The sequence below is a fragment of the Lithobates pipiens genome, unplaced genomic scaffold, assembly GCF_037356315.1.
Source record: "Lithobates pipiens isolate NorthernLeopardFrog02 unplaced genomic scaffold, aLitPip1_a1.2 Scaffold_8, whole genome shotgun sequence".
NCBI classification, from domain to species: Eukaryota; Metazoa; Chordata; class Amphibia; order Anura; family Ranidae; genus Lithobates; species Lithobates pipiens.
The window spans coordinates 183,771,247-183,796,979 of record NW_027507903.1 but is presented as its reverse complement, the minus strand read 5'-3'; the positions used below and the strand labels follow the sequence as shown (position 1 = coordinate 183,796,979).

The following is a 25,733-nucleotide window of genomic DNA, read 5'->3' as shown; positions in this document are numbered from 1 at the left end:
GCCTTAAAAAATTTAATAAAACAAATGCAGACATCACATTTAAGAACTGGTAAGCTGCAATATAATAAAGGTCTACTTGGGCTCAATACTGCTTTATGTAGCTGTAAAATATAGGCAAGCAGGAGGGGCTGGAAAGATGTGTCCATGCAGCTTTCTTCAGATTGGAACAATGCTAAAAGTTACCACTAACCTAAGTAGGAAGAAAACCGTGGATAATAAGTATGGAATATGTTCTTTTACAACGATAAAAAAAAAAAAAAATATGTAGAACATGTTATTCAAACTATTTAACACCAAGGCCTTAACGATTCTGAGACTTTATGTAGTCATAAATTATTGCAGGTTCTCTCAGCTGAGGACAAGCAAATCCTGGAATACAATTAAAGTTAACACTACTTCTCAATGCAGTTTTCAAACACAAATATACAGTATCTCACAAAAGTGAGTACATCCCTCACATTTTTGTAAATATATTATAGCTTTTCATGTGACAAATGACAATTTGCTACAATGTAAAGTAGTGAGTGTACAGCTTGTATAACAGTGTAAATGTGCTGTCCCCTCAAAATAACTCACACAGCCATTAATGTCTAAACTGCTGGCAACAAAAGTGAGTACACCCCTAAGTGAAAAAGTCTAAATTGGGCCCAATTAGCCATTTTCCCTCTCCAGTGTCACGTGGCTCATTAGTGTTACAAGGTCTCAGGTGTGAATGGGGAGCAGGCGTGTTAAATTTGGTATCATCAGTCTCACTAGGGATGAGGTCCGGCGTGTTCGCATGCTCCACGTGCAGAGCCGGCCAAGTCGGCGCTGCAGCCACACATCGGGGCAATATCTCACTGCCTGTGATTAGTGCATTGCTGTGCCGACTTCCTGGAGGGCTCTGCATGTGGACCGTGCGAACACAACTGAGCTTATCTTTAATTCTAACTCTCATACTGGTCACTGGAAGTTCAACATGGCATCTCATGGCAAAGAACTCTGAGGATCTGAAAAAAAAAAAAAAATTGTTGCTCTACATAAATATGATCTAGACTATAAGACTGCCATACCCTGAAATTGAGCTGCAGCATGGTGGTCAAGACCATACAGTGGTTTAACAGGACAGATTCTACCCAGAACAGGCCTTGCCATGGTGGACAAAAGAAGTTGAGTGCATGTGCTCAGCGTCATATCCAGAGGTTGTCTTTGGGAAATAGATGTATGAGTGCTGCCAGCATTGCTCCAGAGGTTGAAGGGGTGGGGGTCAGCCTGTCCGTGCTCAGACCATACACCGGTCTTCGTGGCTGTCATGCCATAAGAAAGCCTCTTCTAAAGATGATGCACAAGAATGCCCACAAACAGTTTGCTGAAGACAAGAAGACTAAGGACATGAATTACCGGAACCATGTTCTGTGGTCTGATGAGACCAAGATAAACCTATTTGGTTCAGATGGTATATCAAATAGTGTGTGAGGTGAGGAGTACAAACACAAGTGTCTTCCCTACAGTCAAACATGGTGGTGGGAGTGTCATGGTCTGGGGCTGCATGAGTGCTGCCGGCACTGGGGAGCTACAGTTCATTGAGGGAACCATGAATGCCAACATGTACTGTGACGTACTGAAGCAGAGCATGATCCCCAGGGCAGTATTCCAACATAACGACCCCAAACACACCTCTGAGACGACCACTGCCTTTCTAAAGAAGCTGAGGGTAAAGGTGATGAACTAGCCAAGCAGGTCTCCAGACCTGAACCCTATTGAGAATCTGTGGGGCATCCTCAAATGGAAGGTTGAGAAGCACAAGGTCTCGAACATCCACATGCTCCGTGATGTCATCATGGAGCAATGGAAGAGGACTCCATTGGCAACCTGTGAAGCTCTGGTGTACTCCATGCCCAAGAAGGATAAGGCAGTGCTGGTATTACTGGTGGCCACACAAAATATTGACACTTTGGGCCTAATTTGGGCATTTTCACTTAGGGGTGTACTCACTTTTGTTGCCAGCGGTTTAGACATTAAATGGCTGTATGTTGAGTTATTTTAAGGGGACAGCTAATTTACACTGTTATACAAGCTGTGCACTCACTACTTTACATTGTAGCAAGGTGTCATTTTTTCAGTGTTGTCACATGAAAAGATATAAAATATTTACAAAAATGTGAGGGGTGTAGTCACTTTTGCGAGATACTGTATACATTTCTGCCACTATTGAGCACTGCAGGGGAAAGGCTCCAGTTTAGCTAGTTTGTGGGCTCCAACTTGTACCTCATACAGTTGGTTGATTGTTGGGATACAGTAGATGATAATTACAGGTAAGGGGGTCAATTTTACTGACAAATTAGTTTATCTTTTTTAACCTTTAAATTATTCCCGTTAATGTTCTCCTCCATCACAGCATAATGTTCACCTATCGTTTGCTGAGTCAATTGTTTTTTCTTTCCCTCCTCTAAGTAAAATGGTGAGACCAACATCTAGAGTTTGGAAACACTTCCACAGTGCAATTTCAACTGATGGCAAAGCTGTAATTTGAAAATATTTTGAGAAGAAATCTTTTCCAAATGCTACAACTATGACAAAACACATCCTTGCATGCCAAGGGTGCCTTAAAGACATTAAAAATGTAATGAAATGATGAGGACCATAATGAAAGTGCAAGTAGCTGTTCCCTCCAGAGTTAATTCCAGAAACACTTTCTGCTGCTTCTGGATCACAAAGTGTTTCTTCACCAGCAGTATCTTCAATTAAGGAAGTTTTCCCCCCCCCCAATACCATTCTACATATTCGGCCTATGCCAGGGGAGCAAGTGTTCTGATCCGTCGGGACACTCCGTTTACCTGCTCCCGGCAGCTTATAGATCCGGAGGGAAGGTTTATTTTTCTATTATGCACTGTCTCATATATGCAATGTATCATAGCAGGCATAAATTGATATAGAGAGATTGATTGATTGATATATATATATATATATATCAATCAATCACCCCCTTACTCATCTGAGACCCTTAAGTGTCTAGCCAGGTTCATGGCACAGTTCCCAGGCGTGCCGCTAGTGGCAGTGGGCGATTTTAATAACTATCTGAATCATAACTGGGATGCCCGCTGCCGCACATAACTGCAGGGGTGGGGGATAACCCCCTTTGCGGGTCTGTTGGAGGAACTTGGCTTAACTGATGTATGGCGATTTAAGCATCCTCAAATTATTGATACCCTTTATTTTTGTATGTACCATACTTTGTTCAATAAAAAGAACTCATGTTAAAAAAACATGCTCAAACTAGACAGTACACAGTAGAACCCACGGAAGCTTGTCTAGGATCGACCTGGGGTTGGGAAATGCTGTTTTTCTCCCACTGGTTGTGGATTCTGGCTATGGGAACAGGCACGTGTCAGACCACTCCCCATTCTGGGTTGAGATTGCACTGCCCACTAACACAAAGCCCAGAAGCTGGAAGCTTAATCGGTTCTGGCTCATGCCATTTCCTTCCCCTGATCCAATTAGGGAAAGACTCAGATTCTTTTTGCAGGACAACCTGAATTCAGCCCAGCTGGGGATTGTCTGGGATACTACAAAGGCATTTTTACAGGGAATTTATCACAGAAATTAACAGAATAAAAACAAATACTAAAGTCTGGGAAGTGGAAGTCTGTAAAGCACTCAGGGAATCCGAAAATGCCTATATTACCAATCCATGCCCAGCCAACTAGCAGTACAATTAGATGAAAACAAATGATTCTTCTTACAGCAGACGCACTTTAAAGAGGGGGAATCCACTCAAGGCTCAAGGGTCCACCTCTATGGTTTCATCCCTGTACGACACACAGGGGGTGAATCAAACAGGCACCACTGAGGTGCTACAAATATTTCGCTCATTCTATAAAGACCTATACAAGTCTAAAGTATGCCCCAGTGAAGATAACATAGCGAGTTTTCAAGATAGATGCGAGTTGCCTCGACTTTCTGCCTCAGATGCGACACTACTAGATGCCCCACTAAAGGAGGATGAATTGGCCTTAGCTTTGGCACAAACCCATAATAATAATAAATCTCCAGGAGCTGATGGTATCCCATCCGAGGTATACAAGAGATATGCTGACGTACTACTGCCTATGCTCTTTAAGGTATACAACAAAGCACTGGAAGACGGCACATTGCCGGACTCCATGAACGAAGCGGTCATAATAGTACTATTGAAACCTGGTAAAGAGGCTACTTCCCCTGACTCTTACAGAGCCATATCCCTGCTCACAACTGACGTAAGCCAGGGTATTGGCAAAAAGATTGTACTAAGTGATACAACAGTTGGTTCATAGAGACCAAGCTGGATTCATTCCCACTAGATCCACAGCTTCGAAAATTAGGCTTCTTTTTGAATATTCAAATCCCAGTTTAGAACCTTGCTAACCAAGCCATTCTCTCATTAGATGCAGCTAAGGCCTTTGACAGCATCGAATGGCCTTACCTGTGGAAGGTCTTAGATCGTATGGGTCTTGGAGACACTTATTAGGTGGGTCAAATTGTTATATGCCCAACCGTCCGCCAGAATAAGGGTTAATGGAGAGTTATCTGAGTCTTTTCCACTATTCAGAGGCACCAGGCAGGGGTGCCCACTGTCGCCCCTGCTGTTTGCCTTGGCACTGGAACCACTTGCGGCGAGATTGAGAGGTGACGCTGAGATTATAGAATTCCGGCGAAACACAGGGACAGACATGGTATCATTATATGCTGACGACACCCTACTACATCGTGGCCGACCCAGCGCAGAGCTCTGGTCTGCACATGCTCGCTGGCCAGGCTGGGGAGACTACAAGGATAAGAGTATCCAGCCTGACACCCAGCCGGCTGTTGATAGCAGATCACAGGATCTTTAATCTTGCACAAAAAGCTTCTAGGTCCTTCTCCTTCACTAGGCAGAAAAAAAACTGAAGCTGCAAGGCAGGCTGTGGGGTTGTTACCTAAGGGACCGCCCCTTGAGCGTAACTAGAACGTTTTTATATTACATGTTAACATGTCATGCCTAGTCCTCTCCTGAAGGTGGCGTAACAACCCAATGGTCTAAGAAAGGAGCTGCGTCACTCGGTGAATGTAAGAGAAATAACACTGACTGGGAAGAGGTTAACACTAGGGGGCAATCAAGGGTTAAGTGTGTTCCTTCTGCGTGTTCTAACTGTAAGGGGGGATGCACTTCCTGAAACATGACAGAGAACACAGTTCGCACTGATAGGGAACAGAAGATCTCTGTCATGTTACTAGGCAGAACAGACAATTGCGTTGTTTACATAGGTAGTTCCCCGTTCTGCTACTCCTCTGCGTGATTGCGAGACACCGCCAGACAGAGTCCATGGGACCGCTAACCTGCTTTTGCGGCCTTGCGTACAGGTACGTCAGTTTGCGTGGGAGAGCCATTCTGTTGACGTATATCGGCGAGAGCCGGTCGGCAAGTGGTTAAAAAGTTTATAACCTCTTGAACCGTTAACATATACGGTCCTTGTTATTCCATTTGTAATAAAAAAAATAAAAAATTTAACAAACAGGTTTATTTTATTTATTGAATAAGCTGTACTTTTATTTTGGCTAATAGTTATATAACACTACACTGCATTTCACGTTCCCAGTGTAATAAAATGACTTTCAAAATTTGTAAAAACTACCCTACACTGAATATTTAAGTTTTTCAGATTTAAGAACGAGAGAGAAAAAAATTAAAAAAAAAAAAAAAGTTTTTCTCTCATGGTTTCAAAATTTCCAGAATGTTTACATCTCTACTTCTGAGAACAGCCGTACACATGATACGAAAATCGACTGGAAAATTGTGACGAGCTGTGTAAAGATTTTCAGATCATTAGTACAGTGCCTTTGACAGCCAATTTTGCTTTTTCATCAAACAAAAGCTCCATGTGCAGACTATAATATTTTTGACGGATGCGATCACAACGTTCCATTTTCCTTACATTAGTAGAGCACACAAAAAAAAATCAAAAAAAATGACAAGAGCAAGACTACGCATGCTCAGAAACAAAAACATACATATAAAACTATTCAACACGCTAGGTCACTTCTGACGTTCTATTCTGTTGTACGAAATTTTTCGTATTGTGAGTAACCTCTTCAATTTCAACATGAGACTAGCATGCCACAAAAAAATTTAAAAATAGAAAGAACGGAGCGTTCGGTCGTCTGAAAATCTAAGCGTGTGTGTATGAGGTTTTACTCGCTGCCAGAAGCGAATGCATTTACAGCACCAAATCTTAGGTTGTTTGACCATGGTGTGGCACTAGGCTATAAAAGTTGCTCTTCTGCAGGACGTAGAAGTAGTCCCCAAAGTTTGGTGTTCATGACTGCTGAGCTGCAAACGTACATGTTTACAGGTAGGTACCTGTGAACTGCAGCTTCCTATAAAAATAAATATGGCTGGAATCTGCAGGTGGTAAACTTCAATATAAAGCTCTCTGCAGCCTTATAATTATAGGATATACACACACACACTATATATATATATATATATATATATATATATATATATATATATATATATATATATATATATATATATATATATATATATATATATATATATATATATATATATATATATATATATATATATATATTACACACATATACACACATACATATACACACAGGTTTGTATTGCTATATAATGAAGGTAATTAGGTACCAAATATTGTAAAGCTCTAACAGACGACATTTTTATGTAAAGCACTTGACGAAACACAAAGACCTCTTACAAGAAAGTAAAAGTACTTGAGTGCTGATGTCTATGGGGTGTGTTAGTATTACAGATTTTGTTAAATTAAAAATGACAGTGCACAAATGTAAGAAAAGGAAATTAAACGTGTGTAGAAATATTAATGTAAGTTTCACTGTACATCATTTCATTTTCTGATGATCAGATGACATAGTCGACTAAGGAAAGGTGTTGTGTACAGCTGCAATAAGAGAAGGTAATTTGCAAGGCTTGTATCTTTCCAGCCCCTGTGGAAAACACAGCAGAACACAGCCAAGTTATTAGCAAGCAGGTCTATTTTTACAGCTGTCGTCTGACAGGGGGAGGTCATTTGAAGAGATTACATTGACTGCGATAACACTTAGATATTCCCCTCACCCATTAGACACTACTCCTACATACTCCATTTATCAGTCAATTCCCCTGAAGAGGCAAAAAAAAAAAAAAAAAAAAAAACCCTTCATGTATTACTTTCCATCTCTCTTTCTAGCAGCCATTGTTACTTGGGTCTTATTCACACTGTTACAAGAGTAAAGAAAGTCAAACAGCTTGAAGCATCAAACCCAGCGGTCTCAAACTGGTGGCCCTCCATCATGCCTCTGCCTGTGGGAGTCATGCTTGTAACTGTCAGCCTTGCAATGCCTCATAGAACTTTTAGTTTCGCAACAGCTGGAGGGCTGCCAGTTTGAGACCCCGGATAACCCAAACAATGAAAGTAATGTTTTAGACAATGTAGAGTGAAGTCTCCGCTTAGTGATGTAGCGCCCTGCTCCTAATGAGCAGACGCTATTGTTTTTGTAAATTTAAGTTTGTCTGAAGCTGCAGTTTGGCTGAGGCCGCGTACACACGGGCGGACTGTTCGCTCAACTTTGTCCGCTGAACAGTGTTTCAGCGGACAGTCCGCTCGTGTGTGGGGCTTCAGCGGACAGTTTCAGCGGACAGTTTGACGAACAAAGTTTTTCGGAAATTCCGAAAAACTGTCCGCTGAAACTTGGTTTGAGCGGACAGTCCGCCCATGTGTAGGCCACTTTCGAAATGAGCAAACTGTTCCTGCTCGGAGGAAAGTCTGCTCATTTCGAGCGCGTCTCCAGGTAGGCGGGGCCCGCGAAGGAGACGTCGCGGGCCCCGCCGCCTGGTATGGACTTAAAGGGGAACCCCAACGCCGAAAAAAATCGGCGTGGGGGTCCCCCCAAAGTCCACAACAGACCCTTGTCCGAGCACGCTACCCGGCCGGCCAGGAAAGGGGGGCGAGCGAGCGCGCCCCCCCTCCCGAGCCGTACCAGGCCGCGTGCCCTCAACATGGGGGGTGCCTTGGGGAAGGGGGGGCCGCGCGGCCCCCCCACCCCAAAGCACCTTGTCCCCATGTTGATGAGGACAAGGGCCTCTTCCCGACAACCCTGGCCGTTGGTTGTCGGGGTCTGCGGGCGGGGGGCTTATCGGAATCCGGGAGCCCCCTTTAATAAGGGGGCCCCCGGATACCGGCCCCCCACCCTATGTGAATGAGCATGGGGTACAATGTACCCCTACCCATTCACCTGTAAAATAAAAGTACCCCAAAAAAAAACAACACACGAGATAAAATATTTTATTGCACAGCTCCGGGGGTCTTCCGTCTTCGGGGGTCTTCTCGCCGGACTCCTCCGCTATCTTCTTGTAGCTCTTTTGCTAGCGGAGGAGTCCGGCTTTCTTCCTCCCCGCCGCCGGCCTCTTCTCCCGACTTCGGGGGTCTTGTCCCCCCTCTTCGGTTCTTCTACCGGGCCACCGCGCCTTCTTATAGCTCTTTTACAGGCGGTGGCCCGGTCTTGTGTCGCCGCTGTCGCCTTCCGGTCGCCTTCAGTTCTTCTTCTTGTTCTTCTTCTTCTCCAGGAGATGTTGACACGTCGCTCTCTCCAGCCGGAATGCCAGAGCCGCGCTGTGCAGCCACTTATATAGTGACAATGGGGCAGTGTCACATGGTATATGTCACATGGGTTGGTCACATGGGTTGATGTCACATGGGGACTATGACATCGTAAGGGGGCGGGGTCACCATGTGACCAACCCATGTGACATATACCATGTGACACCGCCCCATTGTCACTATATAAGTGGCCGCACAGCGCGGCTCTGGCATTCCGGCCGGAGAGAGCGACGTGTCAACATCTCCTGGAGAAGAAGAAGAAGAACAAGAAGAAGAACGGAAGGCGACCGGAAGGCGACAGCGGCGACAGAAGACCGGGCCACCGCCTCCAAAAGAGCTATAAGAAGGCGCGGTGGCCCGGCAGAAGAACGGAAGAGGGGGACAAGACCCCCGAAGTCGGGAGAAGAGGCCGGCGGCGGGGAGGAAGAAAGCCGGACTCCTCCGCTAGCAAAAGAGCTACAAGAAGATAGCGGAGGAGTCCGGCGAGAAGACCCCCGAAGACGGAAGACCCCCGGAGCTGTGCAATAAAATATTTTATCTCGTGTGTTGTGTTTTTTTTTGGGTACTTTTATTTTACAGGTGAATGGGTAGGGGTACATTGTACCCCATACTCATTCACATAGGGTGGGGGGGCCGGTATCCGGGGGCCCCCTTATTAAAGGGGGCTCCCGGATTCCGATAAGCCCCCCGCCTGCAGACCCCGACAACCAACGGCCAGGGTTGTCGGGAAGAGGCCCTTGTCCTCATTAACATGGGGACAAGGTGCTTTGGGGTGGGGGGGCCGCGCGGCCCCCCCTTCCCCAAGGCACCCCCCATGTTGAGGGCACGCGGCCTGGTACGGCTCGGGAGGGGGGGGCGCGCTCGCTCGCCCCCCTTTCCTGGCCGGCCGGGTAGCGTGCTCGGACAAGGGTCTGTTGTGGACTTTGGGGGGACCCCCACGCCGATTTTTTTCGGCGTTGGGGTTCCCCTTTAAGTACATTCCAGGCGGCGGAGCCCGCGACGTCTCCGTCGCGGGCCCCGCCTACCTGCACACGCGCTCGAAATGAGCGGACTGTTGCCTCGTGTGTGGGCGAGTCCGTTCATTTCAAAAGTTGCACGGACTTAGTACGACGAACAAAGTTTGCCGTATTTGTCCGCTCAAAAAGTGCCGTGTGTGGGCGTGTTCGTTCATTCAAAAGTTTGAGCGGACTGTTCGACGAACTTAGTTTCAGCAGACAGTCCCCGCGTGTGTACGCGGCCTCAGACTAATGTCAAAGTTCTGGTTTCTGTACCAGTTCAGCTGGGTTGTGCTAGTTTCCACGTGGCCGTGGGTGTCACTGTCACCACCGGTAAGTGTTGGAAATGCAACAGGCTGATTGCATTGGGTACCTCTTTTACTCATAAATAGCCCCGTGGGAGTGGTTCACCTGCTGTGCATTCTGGGTAAGGGTACTTAAGGTACAGGCGACATATTTTTGGGGTTCGTGATCCCGACCTCATAGCCCTCTTGGCCTGAGGTGTGTGCTGCCTGTCTCTGTCTCGGGCCGGCTGGCTCGAGGCTTTGTAACTGAAAGGGTGGGCCCAAAAGCCTTGGGGCCTACCGATCCAGGGGTGGTCCTGTGCTGTCTTGCCTGCAGGGAGAAGCCAAGCGACTGGAGGATCCTGGGGAGGACTTTTTCAGGAGAGGACCGAGCAACAAAGCTGGTATCTCTGGAAGAGCCTGGAGACTCAATTGGAGGAAGCATCCTGGGTCACCTATCACACAGTATCACCGAACTGGCTGAAAGAAACTGTTATTGTGTGACAACCCTTTAATTTTTCAACAAGTTGCTGGTTGTGCTTTCCTGTGGCAGAGGATTGCACAACGATTTCGTTATACTGACAAGTCTGTGGCAGAGACTTTGTTCGAGCATCTCACCGGCTGCTGTTAGGTCAGTGGGAGAGGCCTATCCAGTAGTTGCTAGATCCAGCCTGTGGAAGCCGTTTGTCCTCTGGATCAAGGAAATACTTCTAACCCACAATTACAAGGTACATGAACTCCCCTTAACCCTCTATCCCTCTATTGTAAAACTTCATGTTTCTTTCAAATAAATCTTTGGAAAAAGGACTAAGTGTTGGAGCCAACATTCCTTATGCCACTCTACAATGGGACCCCTAAGACGGATGCAGTGAACAGTTAACCAGTTGCCGACCAGCGCACGCCGATGTACATCGGCAGAATGGCACGGGCAGGCAAATAGGCATACCTGTATGTCCCTTTAAATTTGCTGCCCTGCCATCGGGAGCGCGCCACCAGCGTCTGGTTGGGACCCCCGTGAGTCCGGTCGCGGGACCTGCGGACTCGATCGCCGTGGGCATACCCGTGATCGTCTCACGGAGCGTCCGAATGAAGAAATGCCATTGTAAACAGCATTTCTCCATTCTGCCTAGCAACTAGTGACGCTGATCTCTGCTCCATGTGATTGGAGCAGAGATCAGTGTTCACTAAATTAAAGCCCAGCCCCCAACAGTTAGTAACACACCCCTAGGAACACTTAGCCCATACACTGCCACCCACTGGTTAACCCCTTCACTGCCAGTGTCATTTACACAGGAATCACTGCATTTATATAGCAGTGATTGCGGTATAAATGACAATGGTCCTAAAAATGTGTCAAAAATGTCCGATATGTCCGCCATAATGTCGCAGTCACAATAAAAATCACTGATTGCCGCCATTACTAGTAAAAAAAAATATTAATAAAAATGTCATAAAACTATCCCCTATTTTGTAAACGCTATAACTTTTGTGCCAACCAAACGCTTATTGCGATTTTTTTTTACCAAAATATGTAGAAGAATACGTATCGGCCTAAACTGAGGGGAAAAAGTTTTTTTATATATTTTTGGGGGATATTTATTATAACATAAAATAAATAATGCATTTTTTTCAAAATCGTCGCTCTATTTTTGTTTATAGCGCAAAAAATAAAAACCGCAGAGGTGATCAAATACCACCAACTGCGCAATTGTCAGTTAAAGCGACGCAGTGCCGAATCGCAAAAAGTGGTCTGGTCTTTGACCAGCAAAATGGTCCAGTCTGTAAGTGGTTAAGGAAATGGTAAGCCCAAAAAAAAAAAAAAAAAAAAAACAGCTCCTTCAGGGGTCAGTGCTACAGTGACATGTTTTATGTGCACCTTAGGTGCCAGAAGATTACTGCTCCAATGTAGAACTGCGACACTAGAACACACGAGTGTGTTTTCATGGAAAATTGGCACAGGTGCAAGCACAAGTACTTCAGATAAGAGTCTTATGTAACCTGAATTAAAGTGACACTAACACCCCTTTCACGCCACACCACCCATTGCGTTAGCGGTAAAACTCAGCTATTTTTATTTTGGCCGCTAGCAGGACGCTTTTACCCCCCGCTAGCGGCCGCGAAAGGGTTAAAACCGCTGGCAATACGCCACAATCTCCTTTAGGTCTACAAACAACTACGTAACATAAGGGCCTGTGCAAAAGGATAGTTTTGTGCTCATATTAGAGAGTTTTGGCTAATTGTAAAACCAGATTAGAGCGTACGGCCACACTTCAACAAGCCTGCTCTGCATGACAAATTCATGTGCCCATTGTACACAAGTACTTGAATCTAGGGCTCACATGTGCAGAGGTGTACCGAGACTGGAATGCTCATATGGACAATTCAAATATTTAGTATGTCTAAAACCAGGTCATCAAGAGACATAAATCCAACATAGGTAGTTGTGACCTTGCACCGATTCCCCATTCCGCAGGTGCTCCACAGTGGGATGGTTCCCCATGGCACAGGTATGAAAGGATAGCTCCCATCCAAATTTTGTTGCACCTCATGTCACAGGATTGGATAACTTTTAGGTCAGTCAGTGAAGGTAACTCAGTAACACACTTGCAGACCGCCTAGCTAGAAAAATACACCATTACTTTGACATTAAATACTGGGGTTATGGCTGCGGATAGATGCCATAACCCTGCTATCATTTTTTCCCTCAGGTGACGGTCTCATGAAAGTGGCCCAAGCGCTAGATTTGCCGCTGGGTCACTTTTAGAAGTGGCAGGAGAGGTCACCCGGGTAGTTTTCAGGTTTACTTGGCGGATCGGGAAGCCCAAAAGCCAATCCAGTGCTGGCGGCTGGGCAGTGGGCACACAGATGAGCAAAGGAAAGAAGGCCTCCCCCCGGTCATCACTATGCCCTACAATGGTGAACCTTGGCACCCCAGATGTTTTGGAGCTACATTTCCCATGGTAATCACCTACACTGCAGAGTGCATGAGCATCATGGGAAATTAGTTCCAAAACATCTGGGGAGCCAAGGTTCGCCATCACTGCCCTAGGAGGACCAGAGTGACGTCATGACATAATTGAGAAAATTGCAATGAAATACTGGCCAATTATGAAAGCAGATGGACATTTTGAGTACTTTTCCAGTAAAAACACAATTTATATATAGAAGAGCACCTTATTCAGTGGGGAAGTCTATATGTAGAAAATGTTGCGGATGACAAAAAAAAAAAAAAAAACCCTAAGAAAAAACCTAACAAGATCAGAATTCACAGCATTAACAGGAAGGAAATGCCAAATAAAGGACCCAATTACTAAGGGTGCACCGAATGGAAATTTTGCTGCCGAAACCAAAAATCCAGGATGCACTTTGCCAAAAACTGAAAATTACAGTTTTTAGAAAATAATTTTATTTTTATAAACAATTCTATTATATTCCACTTTTAATTAATATCATCAGTTTAAATTAATATGCACCTATTGTTGCCACCTTAAGCGCAAGAAAAATGCAGTCTGCAGTCTCTGACCATCTCTTGTATCATGTCTGCAATCACTTAAACGTAAACACATTGCTAATAGTATTGTGAAAATTTCCATTTGATGCACCTCTAGTACAGTGGTCATCAACCCTGTCCTCAGGGCCCACTAACGGGCCAGGTTTGTAAGAGAACTGAAATAGATCACAGGTGATATCATTTGCTGCTCAGTGATAGCAGCTTTCTAGACTGCATCTCCCCAAGGTAATACAAAAAACCTGGCCTGTTGGTGGGCCCTGTGGACAGGGTTGATGACCACTGCTCTAGCAGACATAGTACAGGAGACATTCAGAGACTGCAGACATGATACAAGAGATCAATGCAGCCTCATCAGTGCCCATGACATGTAGCCTGCCAGTGGCCATCAGGTACAGCTTGCTAGTGGCCGGTAGCGCGACCTCACGCTATGTCACAGAGCTGTATCTGAATCATCATTTCGGTGCAACATTACCGATTACATGCAATACTGAAGGAGTAGCATATGTACTAGAATGCGGATGTGGAAAACAGTACGTTGGTAGAACAAAGAGGCCCCTCAAAAAGAGAATCTATGACCAAGTACATAATCTCCTCATAGGCTATATAAAAAACTGGGTTTCCAAACGCTCTTTAATTCACCATAACAAAGATCCATCTTTACAATTTTGGGGTGTAGAGAAGTTTAAAAACCATTGGAAGGGAAAAAAGAAGATCAAAACACTTAGTCAAAAATAATCTAAGTGGATGTATATACGCAGAACCCTCACCCCCGAAGGGTTGAAGGATTTTGACCTTAATGGTTTTATCAGTAATTATTAACAGGAGTTTTAATCATTTACATAAAATTTCCTCTGTTACCAATAGATGGTACAATTTTAGTAGTAGATTTAACAATTTATAGTAATTCCTTCCGTTACCACTAGATGGCATATACTGGTAGTTCTTAATACATACATACATACATACATACACTATTTTCCCTAAAATTGCCCCTTATTTACCGCTAGTTATTTTCCTGTAATGCCCTCCTTTCGTGTAATCTTTTTTTTTATGCATATTAATCTGTTAGTTATACATTTCATTCATATTTTTAAGTAATTTTTATTTTGACTGTGCATATAATAATGGGTTACAGCTGATCGGTTAATAGCCACCATGGAGCCTTCTTAGGAGTCTTCCTATATACCCATCCATCTCAGGGGTTTGGGTATATAACCCTTTAACACTGTGGTAACATGGCAATGTGTATGTGCAACATACACAGTATAAAAGGGGACTATAGCAATATGGCTGATGAATATGTGTTAATATCGGGCTTCAACAAAATGGACGCCGTATGCATCCCTATGTGAATCTAAGGGAAAATGGTCGCTGCAATGTTTCTCTATAGAGAATCACGAGAAAGTGGCCTCTGCTATTGTATATTATTGCTATTGTATTTGGAAGCATTTTAGGAGCCAGGTTATGCAGATGATGCAGAGTACCTATTTGCAGCTGTATTGTAAAGTTTAGGGCACATATACTTGGTGGTTAACGTAAGTGCATGTCTATTAAAAAAAAGTTGACTGATTATACATTCTACGTTTTGGATACCCAGCTGTGTGAGTGACTGGGAGTCTAGGAGAGTAGACAGAGGATCCCTTAAAGAGATATAAGCCCACCAGAACACCACAGAGCGAAGTGCCCACCATAAAGGATACCCGCATTGGAGGAATAATATATCCATAGATACCAAGCGTATTTGACCAAACAAATATATGTTTAAGTCCATTCTTTAAGGTGAGCACATTGGCTTGAAGAATGTGGGAGCACTTTGTACATGACAATGTGGTCACATCATCTCATTTGCACACAGATTGGAGCAGGAGTCCTGGTGGAAATTGCATTCTGGGATTTTTTTTCAAATAGGAGCTTTATAACAGACCATTGACTTTTTGTTTATATCACGGACTCTAATGCCAATTTCAAATGTTGATTGTATATTATTTATAATATTTGTAGACTTTTTTTGTATTCATTTTTGTACTCCATTTGGTACTCATGTGGGTCACATATTCACATTATTATTGAGCAAACACATTAGATATTTAGTCACATATCTCACAGAATATTGAAAGGGAACGCCGCATTATCTCCTATTTGCCATCTTTTTTTAACTTTTAAATTTTATTAAATTTCACAAGATTGTACATTTCAATATTACTTTTCACTTTTTTCATACGGTATATCTGGAGTACATTTCAGTTTGAGCTTAATTTCATGTAACTAAATCATATAACTGTTGATAACCACTCATTCCATTTTTATATTATGAACAATAAAACTCGTTCCTGTATAGGACACCGATCAGCGCTTCATAAGCATGAACTTGAGCTGCTTGGGTTGCTACCGAGGCGATATTCATTTGTGGGAAGCCCCACCAAGGCACATGTGTTAATTGGGCCGTCAAGTAGTAACACTGTAGGTTTGGCAGTGCTAACCCTCCCGAACCTTATTGGCAAGTAAAGTGTCTCTAGCGATACTCTAGCTGGCTTGGGTCCCCAACTATTTACCATCTTTAAAGAGGTTCTGCATCCTGAAAACAAAAAATGTAAAGTCAACGGTTACAAATACTGTAGCTGCTGACTTTTAATAATCCTATAATTTGCCTGTCTAGGGATCCAGTGCTGCCCTCACCCCGAGGCGGCTCTTCGGCCATCTTTGGGCCTAGGTACTGGTATGTTTAGTTTGGGAAGCTAGCTGTGACTGCTTGTGGCTTCTGTTAGAAATACGTACATTTGAGAAAAAAGAAATTCCATTTCCTTTGAATTTTCTCATCACTGAAGTTGAAATCAAAATGTCAATTTGACCTCACTAATGATTACAAAAATGAATGAACATTCTTCCAATGTTCTTTCAACAAAAAATGTTGAATGAAATTCTACTTATACCCAGCTTAAACTAGAACAGCTCTCAACGTATGTCAACTGGAGTATTAATCTACAATGAACTGGAGTATCAATTTACATTGGCCACAAAAAATAAAAATTAATAATCAGGTGCGGTAGGAGGAACTGTCAATTCAACTACTGAAAGTGCAGTCCTAGGCCTCAGAATGCAGGGTATGAGGTATGAAAAGAATAAATAGTTCATATACCCAAGTAAAAGGGCGACTCCTGGATCCAGAAAATCAGTGAGGTGTGGGAGGGAGGGAAATGTCCATGCCAAGTCAGGAGGATATAGAAAATCAACACGAAACAAATTGGATATTGCATGGTTACCTTGCTTTGGCCAAATCATTCACTTTTTGTTCCAGCTCTAGCCTCTTTATCCTTTCTTTTTCCAGCTCCTGCTTCATTGTTTCAACATTAGTCTCTTCCCGTAGCTTCCGGAGCTCTTCCTCTGTGTCAAAGAAAAAAGAAAATGGCAATTAAAATCACTTTGATTAAACCACTTATGTTCCAGTTATGCATCACAGCCCCCATTAAATGACTGGTGTATAGTTATTAAATCCCTGAAGATATTGTCCAGGACATTTTGCTGGTTTGTTTAAGGTGTACCCTGTGGAATTGCATTTACTTTGCAGTACTGAGGTTTTAAATAAAACCTAATGGTAATACACTAATGTAATATACTACTGAACCAGAGGAGGCGCAAGCAGGAAAAGCAAACAGCCCCTAAGCACATACTGACCACCTCATACTATAAGGGGGTCACATCAAATCTGGTGAGTGGCACTCACTAAGAGGTGAAGGTGGAGACAGTTACAAGCAATTTATGGTTGAAAGAGTGAAGGAGCACTTTAAGTCAGCACTGCAAGCAGTTTGTTTCAGTGGATGTACATTTGTTGATCATAAATGCACTTTAAAGACTTTTATGGATATGGACAATATTGAACTGAATTATATGCAATGATTCACAGTGCAATTGGACACATTTGCTTATAGTTGATTTATTCGCTTTGGGTATTGCACAATTATTTCAATACTTTATTGTATGGCAACACTGCACAATATTTACTGTATTTTTTGGCATATAATGCACACTTTTTCACCCTGAATATCAGGTGCAAATAGCATATGCATGTTATACGCCGATACTTCAATTTTAGGGGGGAGAGGGGGCAGGACGAATGCTGTCAGATTACATATAGTGAGAATCTTCTGTTTACTTGGCAGCCTACTGAAGGCAATGGTGAGGCAGCTGCATTGATGTGGACTGATGAGGCTGCGTTGATGGCACTTGTGAGGCTGTAGATGGGCACTGACCCTTATTTTGCTTCAAAGTTCCTTATTTAAAATGGACAGGGTTTTTTTTTCCTGAAACTTTCCTCTTAAAATTAAGGTGCGTGTTATACGCCTGTGCATGTTATACACAGATAAATATGGTATTTATGGTTCATTGCACAATAATTAAATTTCATTATTTCTTGTATTGTTTGCACTTTACAGAGCTGCATTTGATTACTAACATTGTCCAAATAGAACAATAGGGGCACTTAGCAGCTGTAAAATATACAGCTAAGATATTATCCAGAGGCGCAGAGTATGGTAATTTTTATAACCCCCATATTTATAAAACCTGAATTACAGCTTCTTTCCAGCCTACACACACAGCTCAAGTATAATTTCAGCAATACCAAGATAAGCACACTCCTGTGCATGCGCAGAAGTGACACTATCAAGGCCCAGCCATTGAAAACAAAAGATCGGTACCCAGAAGCCAACCACCTGAAGAGGTCAGTGGCTATTAAGGGAGCTGTGGGACACTGAGGCACTAAAAGGGAAAAATTTGTATAGTTCTGTTTTAACTAGGGGTGCACCGAATGGGTTTTTTGGTGCCGAAACCGATACCGAAAATGAAAAATACACTAGGCCGAAAACCAAAACCGATACCGAAACAGCACCGATACCAAAAATGACTGTTTTAAAAAAATATTTTCATACAGCAGATGGTCAGAGACTGGGGACATATTACAGGAGATGGTCAGAGACTGGGGACATATTACAGGAGATGGTCAGAGACTGCAGGCATGGTACAGGAGATGGTCAGAGACTGCAGGCATGGTACAGGAGATGGTCAGAGACTGCAGGCATGGTACAGGAGATGGTCAGAGACTGCAGGCATGGTACAGGAGATGGTCAGAGACTGCAGGCATGGTACAGGAGATGGTCAGAGACTGCAGGCATGGTACAGGAGATGGTCAGAGACTGCAGGCATGGTACAGGAGATGGTCAGAGACTGCAGGCATGGTACAGGAGATGGTCAGAGACTGCAGGCATGGTACAGGAGATGGTCAGAGACTGCAGGCATGGTACAGGAGATGGTCAGAGACTGCAGGCATGGTACAGGAGATGGTCAGAGACTGCAGGCATGGTACAGGAGATGGTCAGAGACTGCAGGCATGGTACAGGAGATGGTCAGAGACTGCAGGCATGGTACAGGAGATGATCAGAGACTGCAGGCATGGTACAGGAGATGATCAGAGACTGCAGGCATGGTACAGGAGATGGTCAGAGACTGCAGGCATGGTACAGGAGATGGTCAGAGACTGCAGACATGGTACAGGAGCTGGTCAGAGACTGGGGATATGGTGCAGGAGCTGATCAGAGACTGCAGGCATGGTACAGGAGCTGGTCAGAGACTGCAGGCATGGTACAGGAGCTGGTCAGAGACTGCAGGCATGGTACAGGAGCTGGTCAGAGACTGCAGGCATGGTACAGGAGCTGGTCAGAGACTGAAGGCATGGTACAGGAGCTGGTCAGAGACTGCAGGCATGGTACAGGAGTTGGTCAGAGACTGCAGGCATGGTACAGGAGATGGTCAGAGACTGCAGGCATGTACAGGAGATGGTCAGAGACTGCAGGCATGGTACAGGAGATGATCAGAGACTGCAGGCATGGTACAGGAGCTGGTCAGAGACTGGGGATATGGTACAGGAGCTGGTCAGAGACTGCAGGCATGGTACAGGAGCTGGTCAGAGACTGCAGGCATGGTACAGGAGATGGTCAGAGACTGCAGGCATGGTACAGGAGATGGTCAGAGACTGCAGGCATGGTACAGGAGATGGTCAGAGACTGCAGGCATGGTACAGGAGATGGTCAGAGACTGCAGGCATGGTACAGGAGATGGTCAGAGACTGCAGGCATGGTACAGGAGATGGTCAGAGACTGCAGGCATGGTACAGGAGCTGGTCAGAGACTGCAGGCATGGTACAGGAGCTGGTCAGAGACTGCAGGCATGGTACAGGAGCTGGTCAGAGACTGCAGGCATGGTACAGGAGCTGGTCAGAGACTGCAGACATGATACAGGAGATGGTCAGAGACTGCAGGCATGGTACAGGAGATGATCAGAGACTGCAGACATGGTACAGGAGATGATCAGAGACTGCAGACATGGTACAGGAGCTGGTCAGAGACTGGGGATATGGTACAGGAGCTGGTCAGAGACTGCAGGCATGGTACAGGAGCTGGTCAGAGACTGCAGGCATGGTACAGGAGATGGTCAGAGACTGCAGGCATGGTACAGGAGATGGTCAGAGACTGCAGGCATGGTACAGGAGATGGTCAGAGACTGCAGACATGGTACAGGAGATGGTCAGAGACTGCAGACATGATACAGGAGCTGGTCAGAGACTGCAGACATGGTACAGGAGCTGGTCAGAGACTGCAGACATGGTACAGGAGCTGGTCAGAGACTGCAGACATGGTACAGGAGCTGGTCAGAGACTGCAGACATGATACAGGAGCTGGTCAGAGACTGCAGACATGATACAGGAGCTGGTCAGAGACTGCAGACATGATACAGGAGATGGTCAGAGACTGCAGACATGGTACAGGAGATCAAAGCAGCCTCACCAGTTCCCCCTCAGATGCAGCCTGCCTGATAAAAATACATGCACAGTGTTTTCCATGTATTCCAATGGCTTTAGTTCACACCATGCAGTCAGTTTCCGGTGTGGAAACTGACTGCATGGTGTGAACTAGAGCCATTGGAATACATGGAAAACACTGTGCATGCATTTTGTGCAAAAAAAAAAAAAAAAAAGCACACGGAACTGCATCTGGTGTGAACTGGCCCCAAGCAAGCTACCTGGTTCCGTTCCAATAGACTTCTATTGGGAATGCTCATATCGTTACCTCTACTAGCAATAACTTAACCCTTCCCCATTCTATCACATGGCGATAAAAAACTAGCTGGGTCAAAATCAAGATTATTATTATTTTTTATATGGTCAAGTGAGTACAGCCTTTGTCCTGTGACCTGGTTTATATAGCATGGCTCCATTCACACTAGTGGTCAGAGGTAGATAGTCTCAGAGGCAAACAAATGACTTTTGGATGCAGCAGCACTGTGGGCACAAAAAACTTGATTTAGCTGCGGACAAAACTCTGCGATGCTTGCCCTGGGCACACTCTTTCCCCCCTATGCAGTGTCTAAATGCAGCCTCACCTATGCCCAGATCTGTGCGGTGATCTCCGTGTGTCACGGAGCTGTGCATTGAATTTCCCGGGCGGCTGCAGTAAGAATGTCCCGCCTCCTGTAATCACGTCACGCTGATTCAATGTCCCGCCATTGGATCAGTGTACCGTCTGTCACAGGAGGCGGGACATTGTTACTGCAGCCGCCCGGGAAATTCAATGCACAGCTCTGTGACACACGGAGATCACCGCACTGTCGGGGGCGGGAGGAAAGGAGGAGGGAGGACGGAGGACAGAGGACTGGGGACAAGCCAGGAAAACACCCGTGCAATGGGCGGCACCAGGGGGCGGAGCCCGCACAGGCCCCGCCCCCATTTTCGGCCCCATTATCGGCAAGATTTTCCTTTCGGCATTTTGCCGCAAACACCATTTTCGGCCGATATGTTTCGGCGGCCGAAATTTCGGTGCATCCCTAGTTTTAACTCAAGTAGAACTTTGGCAATAACAATGTTCAAAGACCCATAACATTTTTCCAGTTATGAGCTACGGATCTGAAATCAAGAATAACGGGCCGTTTTCTGCTCTGCGTAGTTCCTAAACACAAATACTCCATGCCCACCAGAACCAGCAGCGCCACTTAAAAAGGACCCAAAAAATTAACAAATGCCCCCATGTTTTATCATAATCAATGAAAAGCACCCAATCAAGGAGGGAGGTTGACCTTTTATCCATTAGATCATCCTCCAATCATAAAGCACTTTTCATATAGTATAGCTTCTATGAATGCAGAAGAGAGGGGCAGAAATGGAAAGCATAGTGAGCAAACCATAGTGAAGCATAGTCAGCAAAATGATTACGATAGGTCCAGAGCCAGTGACATAACCCCTAAAGCACTGGAAGATAACTACTGTGGGGGTACAGAAGATGAAAGATTTCAACTATGAAGCTGGCAACTTCTTATTGAATGCAAGTTCTGTCCCTTGTGCTTAAAAAAATAAAAAATTAAATTAAAAAAAAAAGCTTAAGCTTTAAGCATTTGGTCATACTTGTTAGAATGGAATGCCAAAATGCTTTTTACACGGTTCCTGGTTATTTGAAATAACCTTTCCCTGACTGGATCACAAAGAAAAATGTATATGACAAGCAGCCAGAGCATTTTCTGTCCAGGGGAGCGGATCCCCATGCCTCCTGTAATTGCAACAGATTGGCTATTCCCTTCAAACGTCTCTATGAAGCTTTTCTGTATTTTGGGGTGGGGGAGGGGGGCTTCTACATAAAAGAACTATATACTGTAAGTTCAAAATAATGGTTGATAGTCTATAAAGGGATTGGAGAAGTAGGTTTTAAACTTCCTGCACTAGATATTTCCTAATACAAGGCACACGATAAATTACATTTGCCAGCAGCTCTTAGTGCTCAAGCTGATTACAGCACAGTTTTTGTTTCTAGCTATTACTGCTCATTGGCAAAGGTCTCCAGAGCAAACAAAAAAAAACATTTGAATAGTGGGAATATACATCAATATACACTGCAACTCACATATTCAGGTTTAAAAGTAACCCACATGAATAAAATTCCTAACACCACAATACAGATGCTTGGAAAAAAATAAAAAAAGTTGTTTGCTCACATGATTTTAAAGGCCTTCTACACCCCAAAACTACATGTGGTGAAAGATGTACTAATAGCATTCCCAACTATGTATATTACAGAAAAAAATCTTTACCTTTGTCCACCAAGGTTTATTGATACCAAGCCATGGATAGATATGGTAGTATGTCTCAAAATCAATAGTATCATTTGAATATTGTCCTGGTTGGGGTTTTCCCCTGTGAATGGGGCTGTGCCTGCTATTTATTCATTATTTTCTGTTTGTACCACTTTATTAGATAGGTCATATAGTACTGGATTTGCAGAATAACTAATGGTTATTTCTTCTTTTAATTCGTTGTAAAATAACAGGGAGTTCAAAGCTCTTATTTTTGGGTTGTTAGCCAAAGTCTTTTTTGAATACACGGTTTTGATTCCTTTGTCTTACGTAGGGTTTTTTTTTTTCTTTTTGAGAAACACCTGAAGCTCCCATATATATATATATATATATATATATATATATATATATATATATATATATATATATATATATATATATATATATATATATATATATATATATATATATATATACATACATATATATATACATACATATATATACACATACACACATACATATACACATACATATACACACACACACACATATATAAAAATAATTTATATATATATATATAAAAATAATTTATTTATTTATTTTACTTCCTTTAGCATCAAACAGTCAACCCTTGGGAATTTGCTGGACTGGCCAGTCCCGGAGAAATTGGCAGTGGTTTGCAATCTAGATCATTTTCCTTACATCATCCTTACAAAAGAACAAGTTCACTTTTTAAAAGAAATAATAAAAGTAAACTTTTCTGCAGGTAGAAATATTTACATTTACTATTTTTTTGTAGGAGCCTGGAAAGCATTGTACCCGCAATCAGCAGAGCACAGGTGCCATGCAGGGCTACTACAGACAGTAGGACAACAGTCAGTGTAAGCTTTTGTACGTGCAGGCAGTTTCACACTGACAGGAAGAATCAATAGACTACCAGAGCGTGCAAAACAGTGCCATGATAGTTCACGAGAACTACAAGCCAACAGCCACAAAGGCTATTACTTGTAATTTTCACATTCACCGAACTCTGATAGAATGACGTAGCCGGAGCCCTGGGCGGACGCTTTTTTAAATGGTGTCAGTGAGTGGAGGAGGAAGATTCCCCACTCGCTGTCACAACTGGGGTTTGTGGGGGGGGGGGGGGGGGGGGAACGATGCTAGAGTAATAAGTTACACCCTGAATATGGGTTTAAGTTACACCCTGAATATGGGTGTAACATGTTACAAAAGGTGAACTTATCCTTTAAAATAAATACTCCCTTGCCAGACTCCTGGTCATCCACAATTTTTGGAAGGCCTTAAAAAAAAGAGTTCTATTGATCTTGCCATGATGACACTACACATGTAAATAGCAAATAAAACATAGAAGTCTGAAATTTAAATAAAACTGGTTCCACCTGCATATTCCCAAAAAAAGCTTTAACCAATGGCATGTAAGCTTGAACACCAGATTCTAATTTCAAGAATTTGAAGTAAATTTAGGGGTTACTTTTTCCATATGACAGTCCTGCATTTTTGTCAATTTAGATCATGAAAATAAATGCAATGTCAGTTTTCATGTATTTCACAGTTATATGTAGTACTATTTGCATGAAGATCACATTTTTTCTGGTTTAAATATGTTGAAAAAAGTAAAAAATTTCCATTTGTGCATTTTTCATATAATGATATATCTCCTGCATTTCCGATATAAAAACACAGCAGAATAAAGCTAAACATCAACTGACGTAGTTTGCCGATTGTGGTACCAGATGTGTTATATACTTGATGGCATGTAGGTGTAAGGCTTTTTATGTTGGGAAGACCACTCCTGAATTTAGACATGGGATTGGTGACCACCTTTATTATTCTGAAAGTGGCAAACTTACCACTATTGGTAGACATATTGGATTTTTCTCAACGTTACGATACCTTGTGGTCCAATTCTTTGTCCTTGAGGTGGTCTTTCCAAACCCCAGGGGTGGCGATTGGGACCGAACAAGACCCCAGGCCTTAACGAGACAATATCCTATAAATCTTTTCTGTAGATTATTCCAAGTGGGGTATTCTTTGGCCACTCTGTCTAGGTTACTATACAGTTTATGGAGTGGTTTGTGATGACTTTGGTTATGGTGTATTTTATATACCCCTAACAATTTTTATTATGTATGTATGTCATATGCATTCTATATTTCACTGATTGCTTCATTGTACAAGGAGCTCCGCTTTACTTCCCAACCACCTTCTTTTTTGTTAATTTTTATTCTTATTTTTATGTATATCTTTAGTATTCCCCCTTGTTTGTTTTCTTTTTTTTATCCTTTCTTTTTCCCTCCTTTTTTGTTTGCAGACTGGGCTTATAGAGACCAACATGCTAGTCCCTTGTGCGGCGGATGCATGTTTTGCCTGGTCCTGGGCGGTATTTTTGTCTGTCCTGACTTACGGGGGTTAAGCCTGGATCTGCTGATCCATGGGTGTGTTTTTTTCGCAGTAGCATCTGAATCTTGCACCTGGGCAGTGTGGGGGAAGTGACACAAATTGGGATTGGGGAGCCCATTTAGCGGCAGGATAGACCGCTGGATGGGCAGGGTAACCCAACTCCACTATAGGCTGTTGCTGAGGATACCGCACGGTGCAAGTAATTATACCGATCAAACATTGGGCACTAGGGTATGTCCCCATGGCCTGTTTTTTTTTAATCTTTTTTTCTGGTGCTGGCTGTTCACAACAATATCTATATGCTTTATATTTTTTTTAGAAATACGATTTTTTGCAAAGCTGCATCCCTCGTCTATTGTGGCCGCATTTTGGCTGTAATCCTTATCCATGTTGCCTCCACCTATATGTAGTGCTTCAGCCCTTCCAACTCGTTTAATGTACGCTGATGTTCTTTGTAAGCGTGTCTCACTTATTTTGTACTCCAATAGAAAAGGTTGTCCCTGGTGGTGAGTTCCTATTCATTGTTTCATTCATGCCATCTTCACTGCCCCTTCCATCTTAATCACGGCATTGTCCCTACTTGCTGCACTATCTCCCATATTTTTCCAGCCCATTCTTTTTCCCCCCTTCACCCCTGCCCCCCTCCCCCTCCTTACCTAGGTCCCCCCTCATTTTTCCTACCTTCCTTCCTCCCCCCCACTTCCCCCCGCCTTTCCCTATTTTCTTCCCTTTCTCCCTCCCCCTTATTTTTTCTCTGGTCTGTGTCCTGTCCCTGTGGTGGGGG

The 25,733-nt window shown here is 43.7% G+C and overlaps 1 protein-coding gene across 4 annotated transcripts in view; it reads right to left on the bottom strand.

Moving 5' to 3' along the window:
* GRAMD4 (GRAM domain containing 4) overlaps positions 1–25,733 on the bottom strand; it is a 241,629-nt gene that overhangs the window by 127,223 nt on the left and 88,673 nt on the right. For all 4 annotated transcript variants that reach the window (XM_077469837.1, XM_077469835.1, XM_077469836.1 and 1 more), the window contains one exon: positions 16,678–16,798. In XM_077469837.1, coding sequence (XP_077325963.1) covers positions 16,678–16,798 — 121 coding nt within the window. The remainder of the gene's footprint in view (positions 1–16,677; positions 16,799–25,733) is intronic.